General features: G+C 46.8%; 1 protein-coding gene across 10 annotated transcripts in view; it reads right to left on the minus strand.

Annotated features, from left to right (window-relative positions):
* NCAM1 (neural cell adhesion molecule 1) overlaps nucleotides 1-14,053 on the minus strand; it is a 300,452-nt gene that overhangs the window by 17,554 nt on the left and 268,845 nt on the right. For 6 of the 10 annotated variants that reach the window (XM_054512298.2, XM_045895018.2, XM_045895022.3 and 3 more), the window contains 2 exons: nucleotides 3,193-3,317; nucleotides 307-484 (listed from right to left, as the gene is read on the minus strand). In XM_054512298.2, coding sequence (XP_054368273.1) covers nucleotides 307-484; nucleotides 3,193-3,317 — 303 coding nt within the window. Of the gene's footprint in view, nucleotides 1-306; nucleotides 488-3,192; nucleotides 3,318-14,053 lie in introns of all 10 variants that reach the window. The other 4 variants (XM_045895017.3, XM_045895020.3, XM_054512295.2 and 1 more) reach the window with 1 other exon arrangement.

The following is a 14,053-nucleotide window of genomic DNA, read 5'->3' on the forward strand; positions in this document are numbered from 1 at the left end:
GGCTTGGCTGGAGCTGGGTTTTTCCCATCTGAGGGCTCCCGCGGACTGGCTTAGCATCAGTCCTTCAGGGCTGAATGACACAGGACCGTTGCCCCAGGATGCTTGGCCAAGCCTTCCTGGGGGTCCAGTACATCTCAACCCACTGCACAGGTAGGTACAAAGCAAAACTAAGCTTTGCATGGGCAACCAATCATGAGGATGGCTGGAAGCAAGCAAGTTGTCAGGGGCTGTTCAGGCACATTAGGAGGTGCAGCACTGTGCATTAATTCGAAGCGGGAAACTCACAGAAAGCAGAGGCGGTCATACCTGGGATGGCCGTGGGCTGGGCCGAGGTCCTGAACACAAAATGAGCCGCCTTGGACTTGCCCTGCTGGTTCTCAGCCACCACGTAGACCTCATACTCAGCATTCCACTCCAGGGACTTGAGCATGACGTGGTCACTGCCAGACGGGAGCCGGATCTCTGGTTTCCACTCGGAGGAGAGCTTCTGGGAGAAACCGGCAGGAAGGACACAAGACACCGGGAGAGTTTAGACGAAAACGCTGGTGAGACCGGCTAAGGGGAAGAGCTTCAGGGAGTCACTACCTTTGGTGCAAAATAATACAAATAAAAACCGATGATAGGACAGGGTGTTCATTCTTTACCAGCCTGAACACCCCTAAGGATGATGCGGGTCAGGAGGTCAACCTCGCATTTTGTAAGCACGGTGGCAGGTAGCATAGGACCAATGCTCCAATGTCCTGTCCCATCGCCGTCAGGGCACCCAGGGACCCAAGCACATTCTGGAATGCTTGGGCACATGGATGCCCCGGAAGAGCCTTACAACGAATACGCTTCTTGTCCTATTTCAGGATGTTGCTCACACTTAGCTGTGGGACTCACCTCCCTGACACGGGAACACTGCATAGATTCGTTTTATTAACAATAAAAACTACCATTTGTTGAACACCTCCTATGCGCCCGGCCCGTACTAGCGGCTTTCCACAATTTTCTCAGTGCATCCCTACAAACAGCCCGTGAAGGGTTTTGTCAGGCTGCAAGTTCGCTTGGCCGGCCCTATGTCACCGGTGGCCCGGTTTTAATCTAGAACAATTCAAAACAAAGAAATTCAGCTGTCTATGTCTTCTCTTTCTCTGAAAGGCTCCTTTCCTTGGCAAACTCTATAAAAGAGGCAACTGGAATATAAAGCAAATACTACGTTACACAAAAGTACTAATAACATATAGTAATAGTATTTAGCCAACACCGAGTGTTTGAAGTAGAAGAGAAGACACATAAGGCTGTTGAAACCTGACAGATCTCAGTGTTCTGTCCCCATTGTCTTTTTAAGGCAGACCTGCCTGGCATAGCCACTGTGGCTCTTCTGGAAAACTGACATCTCAGGCGGCCTCATCTGGGAGGTGTCTCCAGCCCCAGCTGGCATCTTTATTTTATTTTATTATGTTATGTTAATCACCATACATTACATCATTAGTTTTTGATGTAGTGTTCCATGACTCATTGTTTGTGCATAACACCCAGTGCTCCATGCAGAATGTGCCCTCCTTAATACCCACCACCAGGCTAACCCATCCTCCCACCCCCCTCCCCTCTAGAACCCTCAGTTTGTTTCTCAGAGTCCATCGTCTCTCATGGTTCGTCTCCCCCTCCGATGTCCCCCACCTTCATTTTTCCCTTCCTTCTCCTAATGTCCTCCATGCTCTTAGCAGTGATTATGGTAGTTATGGGGCAGGGGAGGGGGGTTCCATGTGTCGGGCACTTTTCAGGTTCTTTGCTTATATTATAACTGATCTTCACCATAACTCGAGAAGCTATTTTTTTCCCACTTTACTGATGGAGAAACGGAGGTTTTGGAAGACTGGGTGACCTATTCAGGTCACACGCTGGTAAGTGGTAGAGCCGAACCTGGATCCCACGTCTGTCTGGGCCACATCAGCCTAACGAGGGCCAGAGACGGCCCACCCGACCACACTGTCCACTTCCTGTGGGCTGTGCTGGGCCATCGCTCAATCCTGGTTTCCTGTTCCACAGTGAGGAAGCCACAGGGACCTCTCATCAGTGGTGCCTCTAGGCTGGGCCTCAGGGAAGTCCACAGAGGCACCTCCTCCGACGTCAGCCTTGTGTCTGGCTTCGCAATTAACTGGGGAAGGGCTGAGTGGAATGACAGGTCTGCCCACCCACTGGGGAGTGTGCCTGAGAAGGTCTGTGCTGTAGCGATTCTCCATTAAGCCTAACCAGGCAAGGGCTCACACTCCACTTCAGTAGGGGCTGATCAAGAGAGAAGGAGTAAGTCAACTTCCTTGAAAAATCCTTTCTATTTGAGGAAAGAAAACTGCTCTCTGGTTCATTATTTCCTACGGTAAGAAACCTGAGCAAGAGGCTATTCCCAGTGCTCAGATACTGCCTCTAGATCTCTCAGCAATTGATTGTGGTTGGCAGTGGCCAAGTGTCATTCTAAAACCAAAGAAAGTGAGAGCGATTCTCATTTTGGGGCCTGGAGATGAAAAGCAGATGACAGAAATCTTAGGTGGTGAGCAAGCCGGGAAGAAAGGGATCCCAAGCTCACTGTGAGCAGGATTAGACCAGCTCAGGGAGGGTCCGAGGGGCAGGTGGGAATGACCATGGTTTGGGATGGTAAGGCAGCCTAAGGCAGGGGCGAAGAGCCCAGTGTCTTTAGACAGACCTGGGTTCAAACTCTGCCCACCCAGCTGTGAGGGACCATGCATCATTGACTGAGTACGTTACTTCCTCTGTGAAGGGCCGATAAGCCTAAGGCCAACTTCACAGGATTCTCATGGGGAAACAAAGTACACGATCGCAGTGCCTGGCCCATAATACACACTTGATCAAACGCACTGATTATGAGATATCAGTATATTATCTGCAAAAAGTACCAGGTAATGGCAAAACCACTTTGTAGAAATGTTCAAAAAGTAGAGCAATCGATCACGATAGGAGTTTGCCACCACCACAATCATTTTAGAGATTTCAAAATGGTCCCAGTGTGGACACGGCCTGATGGCTGTAGGTCAAGCTTGGGGTTGAAAACTCTGACCAGGGCCGCTGAGCCATCTGCAAGACCCAGAACGACTCTGCCCCGCCTGGGCTTTGCACACTGTTGCCCCAACAAGGTGGGTGTCAGGGTGGCAGAAGCGGGGGTGAGGACGGGGCGGGAGCCCTGGAGCCACTCACCGCTCGGTACTTGACCAGGTAGTGCCTGATGGGGGAGCCGCCGTCATCCTGCTTGATCAGGTTCACCTTAATAGAGTTTCCGTCCTCTCCCATCTGCCCTTCGAGCTTAGGTGCGCTGGGTTCCCCTGAAACAGCCAGTTAATTCATGTGACATTTTTGCCCACAAAAGGAAAATCTAATCCATCAGCATGGGATGTAGTGATGGGGCGGGGCTGGGCTTTTTTCTTGCTTTCTCAGAAATTCAAATGGTTAAAAAGCAATAAATATAAACCTTCGGGTTCCAGTTAGATGCGTCAGACTTAGCCCCAAACGAAGTGCTTTTTGGGAATGTTCTGGGAAACCCTCCCTAATAGCACAGTCCTTTTACCATTTTAGAAACAGGATTTTATTTTATTTTTTTAATGTCTCTCACTAGTGCTTGCATTTCCTTTTTGCCTGCTCTTACAACTGCAGATTTAACTTTGATGAGCCTGATACATTTTGAGGAACAGCCTGAAATACGGGAAAATGTGTGTAAGTGTTTAAGGAGAAAACTTACACCCATAAAATAATTCTTCAAAACAGCCAGTTTCTTCCCTGGATATATGATTCATCCTGGGGGTCTGGGAGACCCACATGCCTAGTAGGGGTGGAATGACACTGCATTCTTGTGACCCGCTTTCCATGAATTAAGTTCTGTTACTTAGATTCATTTAAAAATGTGACAACTTTCCAGTTATGCTTAAATAAAGCACAAGATGCCAGGGGCAAGTCTCCTGTAAGCATCCTGCATTTATGGCTCAACCACCTGAGTGATAATCCTGGGCAACTTGTTTAAACTGACAATCATTAAAGTCTTTTTGTTTGCGAGAAGAGAGAAAAAAAACGTCTTCAGGGTTTCTCAACAGAGAAAAGTTGATGTCTCTATTTGCAGTATATGCTCGGCTTGTGAATCCAAGGGAGAGAAGGAAGACGGTCTTGTACGGGACAAACTACCAGGGCTGGGATGGTTCTTCTGTGAGGAAGACGCTGAGTTACTTCAAGAGAAACTATGTCATTAGTGGATACTGGAAGCAATGAGGTGAGAGAATGTTTGAGAGAAGTTGAAATGAAGACTTAATGCACTTGGGGATCCTGCACTTCCTCCGAGGACATATCTGTATGTCTAGTTCATGGCCTCGGACAGAAACGTGGGAGAGCCTATAGAACAGTTACCCCCTGGGTGGGTTGTCCTGGCTTGTTTGTTGGAGGACAGAATCACAGACATGTGACCGAAAACCCAGAAAGGTTTGTCCCTAGGCTTCGGACCTCATCATCCCGAAGCGTACCGTTGACCATTTGTGACCAGGCTGCTGGCAAAGCCATCCAGCCCACCCTCTTCATTCAGCTCCTCTGGGCACCTCTCAACGGCTGCTCGTCCCGCTCCTCTCTTTGAGACAAGAGGGAACCAGAGACGGAAAGCTAATGGACAGCCCTTGCTACTCGGCCTGGACCTGCAGCACACACACCACCTGGAGCTTGTTAGAAATGCAGATTCCGTTTTAACAAGATCCCAAGGTGATCCGTGTGCACATTTAAGGTTGAGAAGCCACGGGGAAGGGGACGCATGGAAGCTGCAACAGGGAGGATGCATCATCTTAATGTCCGAGAGAGAAAGTATTTAGGAAAAGTTGTGCTTGTGGTTTGTTTTCCCCAATCAGTGATTAAGGAAAAAGAAAAACAAGAGTTAAAAAAGACAAGAACAGGTTTTAGGCAAAGACTTGTCCTGGTTTCGTGCTGCTCTCTAGCCACTGGCCTCAACTCTTCAGTGGAGAACATTTAGGAATTTGGTTTAGATGATGTCATGATGTCAAGGCGGGCTCACTTTTCAAATTCTCTTGGACTGTTCTCAGTCTTAGACAGAAGTTTAGTAATGTCTCCTATCGTTATAAATATCCTGTGCTACAAAGAAACTCAAACCAAGTGGAAGCCATGTCAGCACCGAGCAGGTCTGTGCAGAGTCACGAGTGCTGAACAAATGGGATCACGAGGCACAGTAGAACTTTCCAATCCTCATCTCTGAAGCAGGGTGACCAACTCATCCTGGCTGGTCTGGGCCTTTCCAGGTGTTAGCACTGCAAGTCCTGCACTCCAGAAAACCCTTACCCCCAGGCACACTGGGATGGTTGGTGGCCTGAGACTGAATGGGGATGGGCACCAATGATGACTTCCGTGTTCAAAACTGTGACACTGACCCTATGACAGTCTATCTGCCTTAAGAAGGAGGGGAGGAGGCGGGATCGGTGGCCCTTCCAACACACTCACCGGGCAATGACCTAGTCCCTCCCCCAAGGCCTTTGCTTTGGGGGGAATATCTACTTAGAAGAGGTGCTCCCTTTCATGTTTGTGGGGGTCCCTGTAAAACTGAATGCTTAGACAGGCCTCTGCCTCACTATCCACAGATGCAGAATAGGGGCCCTGGGCTAAGTGTTCTCCAGGGTCCCCTGTCGTTCTGCCAGCGTGGTGACCCAATGACAGTCACTGCATTAGGACAAACTATCCAAGAACACCTTGGCTATTTTCACAACACTGTGAAAGACAGACGCAAAATAAGGATGTCCTGCCAATTTCAGGGCAATGTACCCCAAGATCAGTAATTCCACATCTCTAGGGCACAGGGTTGTCCATTTAGATAGAATAGAATAGAATCGGAATCATAGAGAAATCACTGAAAACCATACCATGGTTAGAACACAGTTCTAACACTGACCAAAGCTGGAACGCTATCCGTTGCTAACATTTTATCAGAGTGATGACCACGTTATTCTGACATGTATGTCAGAATTCTACTTTCTCATAGAATTTAGAGCATATCATGTAATATTTAGGTGTATCACTTCAAGTGCTTTAACTATAATTTACTCAACAAACGTTTACCGAGTATCTACCCTCTAGGTACCAGGTAGTTACTTAGGCATTGGCGTCTCAAAGGTAGACAAGACAAGGTTTTGTTTGCCAAATGAAAAAAAAAAAAGCCTAGTTATGATCAATTCTTTTAAAAAAAATGGCAGGGCCCTCGTACAGAAACGTAACCCTTCCTGTGACAGTGTTTCTTCAGGAAGATTCTCATCAACCAGCATCAGAGGGATTCTGACCCACTTTGTAAGGATGGAACTTGCTGTAGTCACATAAAGGTGTAGAAAGAGCAATATTTGTTTAATGAATTGTCTTAGCCATCTTCAAATGTTCACCGTTTGTCAGTTTTTCTAAAGATTACGAATAGGCTAAAGAAACTGCTTCTTGAGCTCTCGGCAAGCAGGCGGCTCCAGCCACGCCTGACCAGGGAGGGGCCGATGCTGGAGAAAGGGGGCCTTGGCATTCGGGAGGCTCACTGCTTTACTGAACACATTAGGAGAGGAAATTATTTAGAGGGTCCCAATGTGCACTCTGTTCTGAAATGGCTGCTCTGATTGAAATCATTATAGGTAATTTCCGCAAAACCAATATTGTAATTATTTGTAAATGTTGGTTTAAAATTCAGCAGCAACTGGCAGGTTGCTCCAATACCCCTGGGGTTAATTACACCTGAATTTAGCTTCAGCCATGAGTCAAATTCCCCCCCAGATATTTTATGTAAAGACTAAAAAAAACCCAACATCACCTTAAAAATAAACCTTGCCGACAACAAATATAAAATATTAGGCAGCTCTGGTATTTGCTAGAAGAATGTAAATCATGTGTGTAAGAAAATAAGAAGGTACCATAGAGACCACATAGTCAGAAATGTTACAGACAGGTCCTATAAATTCCCCTTAGAAATTGTTATTGAAATGTGTATTTCTGGCCTCGAGGATTGTAGGTTCTTTGTAATTTTCATGCTATCGTGCCCTAAAATTGGAGTCGGCTTCATGTCCTTTCCTTCTTCAGCACAAGCCCTGGGGTCAGAAAGCTTACTGCTGGATATCTGAATTCCACAATGAAAACTATAGCAAGCCCACGGTGTTTGGACAGTATTTCTAAATTTTAGAAGGAAAACAATATTCTACTTAACTCAAAAATGCCCAATTACCAAAATTATTCTATCTTCTGACTCAAGTGCTGAGGGAGGCCTGACCCACACTCCTTCCTCATCCACTTTGCTGTCCCCGCCCACAGGGGTCTGCACAGAGTTTTGGGCATCTGAGTACAAACCAGTAATGGATGTAGGGCTTGCATTAGACTCTCTCCCTTTTTCTATCAAATGGGATTGTCTGGCATGACAAATACTGTTACTTTTGTGTATCCTAACTCCTGTTCCCTTCCCTGAATTACTTCTTGCAAGCCATTTGAAAAGAACTTGAAATGTACATATGCCTTTTTGTTACTTGTTTAGAAGAGCCCAAAATGTATGATTTGGCTGTTCAAATATGAAGCCCATTAGATCTTTCCAACTCAGGAGCATTGGAAATTACAAGAGGTTAGAAGTTTGGTCCTTAGCGGATGAGCAAATTACCTAAGGCAATCAGGATGTGCAGTTATTAGCCTGCTAATTGTCCTTTCTGAGAAGGACAAGCTCTTTGCTGAACAGATGAATCCAATGTACCTTGGACCCCCCCAACTTCCTGTGATGCCCCCTCTGATGGCCTACCTGGCTATTCTAGGGGTGCTGAGGGGGCTTTCTGACAGTCCCAGCGAGTGGCCGACAGTGCCTGGATGGGTTTCAATTTGTCCTAACCCTTGGTCCCCCAAAGCAGGCCTTGGGAGTCAAGTGTTCCTTTTCTCCTGAGCTCTTTCCTCTTCGTTGTTAAGAATTTGCTTGTGCTAGCCTGACCTGACTCTTTGCTATCCTGGTCATGGGCTCCAGGGAACGCTGGGGGACACGACGGGTGGACATGGCTCTTACAGAACGGACGTTTCGCTCTGAGGCCACGGTCATGGGGGCATCTGGCCTACATGTCCTTTTTGAATCGGGTTCCTCGGGGATTACGAATGTGAGTGTGTGAGCTGGGGGGCGGGTGGGGAGGCCGATGGCAGCATGGGGCATGAATGAAACAGCAACAAATGAACTTTGACAGACTGAACCACAGAGATACCAAGTCCCTTCTCGTGGGTGTCATGAAAACACCAACAGCTTAATTGATCAATTATCTTTGTTTCATCATCCTAAAAAGAAAATATGACCACGAAGGTGTGGCTTGTGGTTATGGGGCTGATCCAGGCTGAGGAAGTTAGGACCAAAACAACCTCCAACAATTCACTTGGCTCCTGTCTCCGAGGCTGCAAGGGGGTTTGTGCACATCTTCAATACTACTTCACGGACGTCAGATTGCTCATAAAGAAGTACGAGGCTCCTGAGAGGTTTCGGCCCTCACACTGCTAAGCCCTAGGGAACTGTACCCTTTCGAGAGCCCCCGGCCTCTGCACCCAGGATTCAGGCCGATACGCATCACTGCCTCCCTCTGCAGACCCTTCACGCTAGCTCTCTACCACCAGTGCAGGGAATCCTTTGGAATAAAGGCAATTAGAGCAGAACCCCTGGTGACAAGTCTGTGTCGACCTGCCAGAGACCCGTGGCAATCCAGACACACAGCTGTAAAAAAATAAAGGAGGGAGTGGAAGGGGTAGTTAGTGATGTTTTCAATCTAAGAAGGAAGAGTGGGTGTTAAGGAGTTTAGTTCATCAGAATCAGCATGTCCTAGTAGGAGAGGCAGTGTCAGTAGCTAAAGAAAAGATCATTATGAATGGGTGGGGGGCCAGGGGGATCCGTGCTCAGACATGCTGCACACTGACAGAGGGGCACAGGGGGCTTCTCATCGCACACATGCTGGGAGTGGGGAGGGTGAGGAGGCCCATTTACACAGAGTCCTCACGGCTGATGGAGTCACTGGAGGAAGAAGCCGGGCCGTGACCAGGTGCCAGGATATTAAGAATAGACTTCGGCATGGGAGCATCTTAGCTCGGCACAGCAAGCCCACTCCTGGGAGAGAGTCCCTGCTCATCTAAACCTTCCTCAGTTAGGCCCCACTCACCTTAAAGCCTTACTCATGTCCAGAGAAAGGAGGCAATCATGTTCTTAACTAAGCTTTACTTCTCTCCCCCATAAATTTTATTTGCTCTGACCGCTCCATTCCCTTAAATTTTATTATTAAAGGCCATTTCCTGCTGCTTGCTGTTCATTTGAATAAGGAGTCCTCTGCTAGTCCCTTTGCAAAGGGCCAAAGAGCGTCTGTCACAGAAGGGAAATATGGTTTGGTGAGGGGGTAATCATGCTTTCGAATTCCACAGGCGCTTTAGTGATTTTTTTTTTAGCACTGGCCACATTTTTACCAATACCCAAGGCCATTGCTAAGGTGTGTTTCTAGGGCAACTGCAGGAAACATCTTCAAACATTTCTTGCTTTGCTTAAAATGTCTGGAAGAGATCGCTCTTCAGAGGTATGGATCAGTTTCAACCTTGTTCGTGGGGGTGCTTTGCTTCATTCCTGAATTACAGCAAGACACAGAAATGACCAAACTTGTTTTTAAGAAAGAAACTAACGGGTTTCAACTCCACATCTGCTCAAACTTCAGATCTCAGGGGGGAAGATCCAGGTTTTTCCCTAGTACATTAGCCTCGGAGCCATCACCTCAAAAGAACGCGGTCCCCCCTTGGGGGAATAATGAAACCAGAGTATTTTGGGTGAGACTTGGGAGTTTAGAAAACCTTAGGCTCCCAAAATTGTCTGCCCTAAGCTGCACAGATTAGGTTGCCTTTTAAAGGCAGAACAAAGTTCTTAGCACATCTGATACTCCCCTGCTTTGGGCACACCCCGACTTCTTTTCATACAGTGTAAACACCAAACATCTTTTTGGAAATGGCAGATGGCTCTGACCCCAGACCTCGTCCAGGACTCTGGCTGTAAATAGGACTCAATAGGAGCACAGTGGCCACGCCAAGAAAGCTGGCGTCCTTGGAGGTGGTCAGTGTGCAGGGCGAAGTGAGAGGGTAGCATCCACAGGGCTCACACGTGTGGGGTGCACGAAACAAAAAGACAGACCAGGAACAGAGAACATGCATGCGAGACAGCTGTGGATGGTTTTGTCCATGTGGATGTCGCCCAGTCAGTTCCTCAGAGAAGTGAGGCCAAACGGGGACCCCTCGCATGCACGGGCACACTGGGTGGTTATTCGTGTTAGTCTGGCTTTTGTGATCAATGCAGCCGGTCTGTGTCTCAGGTTGTGATCTGACGTAACAGTCTTCAGTTAGAAGAGAACAGAATGCAGATGACTCCCAGGGCAGGTTTTGAATAGGTGTTTGATTTTACAGTGGGAAAGCTGTGAGCAGAGCTTCCTTTTCTCTTTATGGTAAGCGAGAAATGTTTTGCCAAGGTTGTGACAGTCACAATATTAACTAATTATTTTGTCACCACTGTGCTTAATTAGGCTATAATTTTATTTCCTTTGCTGTAAGGGTCAATCATGTGCTTCTTGATTACAAAGGGATCTCCAGTCATGGTAACTGCTAACTTCTGCTTTGATTTCCTGCCTCCCCCCTCCTGCCCAGGGGGAGGGTCACTCTTAAACAGTGACATGTCAACAATCCAAACTGCTTTAATTCCAAATTCTTAAATCTCTTGTTTCAGTAAGTCCTCAATTTGCATGAATTTTATGAAGCACTCTCATTGGTTTTGAGCAAATAGAACCACAGCAATTGATATATTTCTCTCCGTAGCGTTTCAGTGTTGCAAACAGATACATTTCACATTTTCACAGACATGACTCATTTTAGAGCAACTGTGGTTTTCAGGACTACTGGATAAAGTTAAACAACAATGTCGCAAAGGTAATTTGCAAAACTGTTTTCTGGGAAATAATTTTTACGAACTATCTGGTAAAAATTCAAGTTTGCAAACTGCGCCGTGGCAAATGTGGTTTTACTACAGACGGCAGTTTGCGGGGCCGCGTTTCTCGAAGCGAAATGTTGAACCAAAGGCTCTCATGGTATCAAATCGTCATGTCAAGGCCGCAAAGAATGATGAATTCTAGAGGTGAACTGAGAACAAGAGGAAATCTCTCAAATGGCTTCACTTGGGAAATCTAAGACAGGAAGAATGAGTGGGCCCCAGGTGCCAGGCTGTGGTCCCAGGTTTATTTCCCTAATCAGAACAAAGAGTTTTACCTTCTGTTCACCAGCGTGGACGACATCATCAGCACCATGCAAGCCACATGACAAAGTCACATGATACGCACGCACATGATTGGTTGAAAGGAAAGTGGAGGAGGTCACATGGAAAATACAAAAAAATTAAAAACTGATGTAAACAATGGGCAGGGAGAAAAAATCAACAACAAAATCACAGACTAAATAAAAGGAGAAATCAAATTAAATTAGCAGCATATATAGGAAACATTGGGAGGACAGTCAAACTGCCCGGAAATAGAAGGATAATAAATCATAAAGAGCATTTGGTTAACGACACCAATAAGCATTAGATACAGCTGCAACACTGCATATTAATACATCAAGGAGCATGTACACTTGTCAGGACCCGGATGTCAAAGTCAATCCAGGAGACTGTTGAAGGAAAAGAAAAAAAGCAAGTTATTATTCACAGATTCCAAAAATGTCTCGGCATCCTCAGGAAACAAGGGCAATGAGAGAGAACATGGGTCATGCAGGAAAAGTCCTAAGACTGTGTGCCCTGTAGGAACAAAATATTACATTACATTGAGAAAAGCCATTTCCTGTTTCCTGTGGTGCATAAGGAGACGGGGAACGGGCTGAGTAAGGTTTGCGGGATGCAGACCAGAGAAGGCAGTCCTGGCGGTCCTTTCTCACTTCCCTGTCCATCTACCCACATTATCCCGGAGCCCCCAGTGAGATACCAAAATTGAGACAACCTACAAAGGCGGAGGCCAGTGCAGAAGGGAACAGGTTTCCTTCTGGTGGTCGAAACAATGGCTCTGTCAACACTGAAGAACGAAACTGAACCCCTGGCCCCCTGAGCTAAGACGCTGACATTGAACAAGTGCTTGGACATTTGTGGATACCTACCTCTCTAAACTTGTGGCTGTACTGATAAGATATGGATTTGACCTTGACAATTAAAGGCAAATAGTTTTCTTATTTGGCTTTATCTACATTCCTTTTTGTCCTATGTTGTCTTTGCAGTCTAATCTGTTACTGAATGACTTGCCTGTCAAAAGGCATTTTGGGTTTCCTGCCTTAACTTGCACGGACCAGGGGAAGTTCAGGCTATTGCTGGTTGAAACTAAGAGAAGAAGGGCAAAGAGAGGAGGTAGAGGTACCTTTCTGCCCAAAGCATACCACTGTTTAAAAATAATGCAGGAGAAATGCTTTAGCCCAGCTACACATCCCTTGCCCCTGCGAGCTGATAGAACCTGTCCGTCCCATGTCCCACTGCACAGGCTCTGACATGTTCCAACCAATGGTGCCCTGCAGGGATGATACACAACTGATCGGTTTCTCTTTTGCTCTTATCTAGGGTACCTTCATTCATTCATGAATTCATGATTAAAAATGGATCAACACACACACACACACACACACACACACACTAGCAAAAACAGGAGACGTTATTCGTTTTCAATCCTATTGACTGGCTGATGATTGATAGATTTTTCTGCACTTCTAGCTACTCTGCTGTTCCACCGCATTCACACACGCTACCTTTTGCCTTATTGTATACGATTATGCTCATGCTAAATACACGCTGCTGCCCAATTGTGACCGTCTTTCCTTATATCCCAGGATCCACTGGGACCTATAATTTGGGTCAGTAGTCAAATGGGTGCAAAAAAAAAGACAAACTTTCTTCTCTTTTGATGTCACTACTGGGCATCTTATCCGTGGACAGAAATGTCTGATATTTAAAAATTAAACGTATGTCAGGAAGGAACACCCAATTCTTCCTTGAGGAAAACTTTGGATTCTAGATTCCAGGGAAGACCAGTCTACCATGAGACATATTAATATGACCTGAGCTGTGCAAATGCATTACGTAGCCTTCTCCAACTATGCCTCGCACACACACCGCCCCAAGCTGGAAGGCACAGGAGCGTGGCTGTTTGAAGAAAAATGGGTTAACTGCATTCCTTTCCCAAATGCAAAACCAAACCAAACCAACCAAACAAACAAACAAAAAAAACACAAAAAAAACAAACACAAAAAACCAAAACCACAAACCCATCCTCTGAGTGAAACCCATGCGAGCACAGTTCATTGTCACCCGCTCTGCTCTGCTGACAAAGTGAAACCTCAAAAGCATCAGGAATTAAAATTCACTGCAGCACACACACACGCAGAGAACCCCAAGAAAGCAGACCCTCAGCTATGTTCTGTAGTAGAAAAAAGAACCATTTCATGCAGCACGCAGAACCAGGAAACTCTTTTCTTCTCTGTTCAATTATGTATCAGAAACCTCGGCCCAGGGAGGGGAGTAGGAGCTGGATTCCACACACCTGCTTTCTGCCTTCTCCCACCGACCACTGCTCCGTGGACACAGGTCACTGTTTTCTGTGCACTCAGAAATATTATAAAACCTAACCCCCCCAAGGCTGTGGACACCACTCTAAACACACACACACGTGCCTGTGCTCGGGGGCTCCTAGTTGACTTGGGACTTCAGGCCTAACCCACAAGTCCCCCTCATTAGAGCGTTATAAAGGCTAGCTTGGAACAGGTCACTGTTGTGATGAAGTGTAATGCTTTCCACAAGTCTGGTCCCGACTCTACCGTCTGCAGATGGATTCCAGCACTCTGATCTGGACTCTCAGCACACAGACTTGAGCAGGCCCGGCTACGCTTTCTGGGGCTGCCATTTTCCTAGCGCTGAGGAGGAGGACTGCGAGGAGGCCTCTCCTTTCCGGGGGTGCTCTGTGTACTCCTCATGCCCCCTGGGCCCTGCTGCGAGGCCCCACAAAAC

This window comes from Mirounga angustirostris, unplaced genomic scaffold (assembly GCF_029215605.1).
Source record: "Mirounga angustirostris isolate CCGP_5_RB_7025 unplaced genomic scaffold, mMirAng1.0.hap1 SCAF_13, whole genome shotgun sequence".
NCBI lineage: Eukaryota > Metazoa > Chordata > Mammalia > Carnivora > Phocidae > Mirounga > Mirounga angustirostris.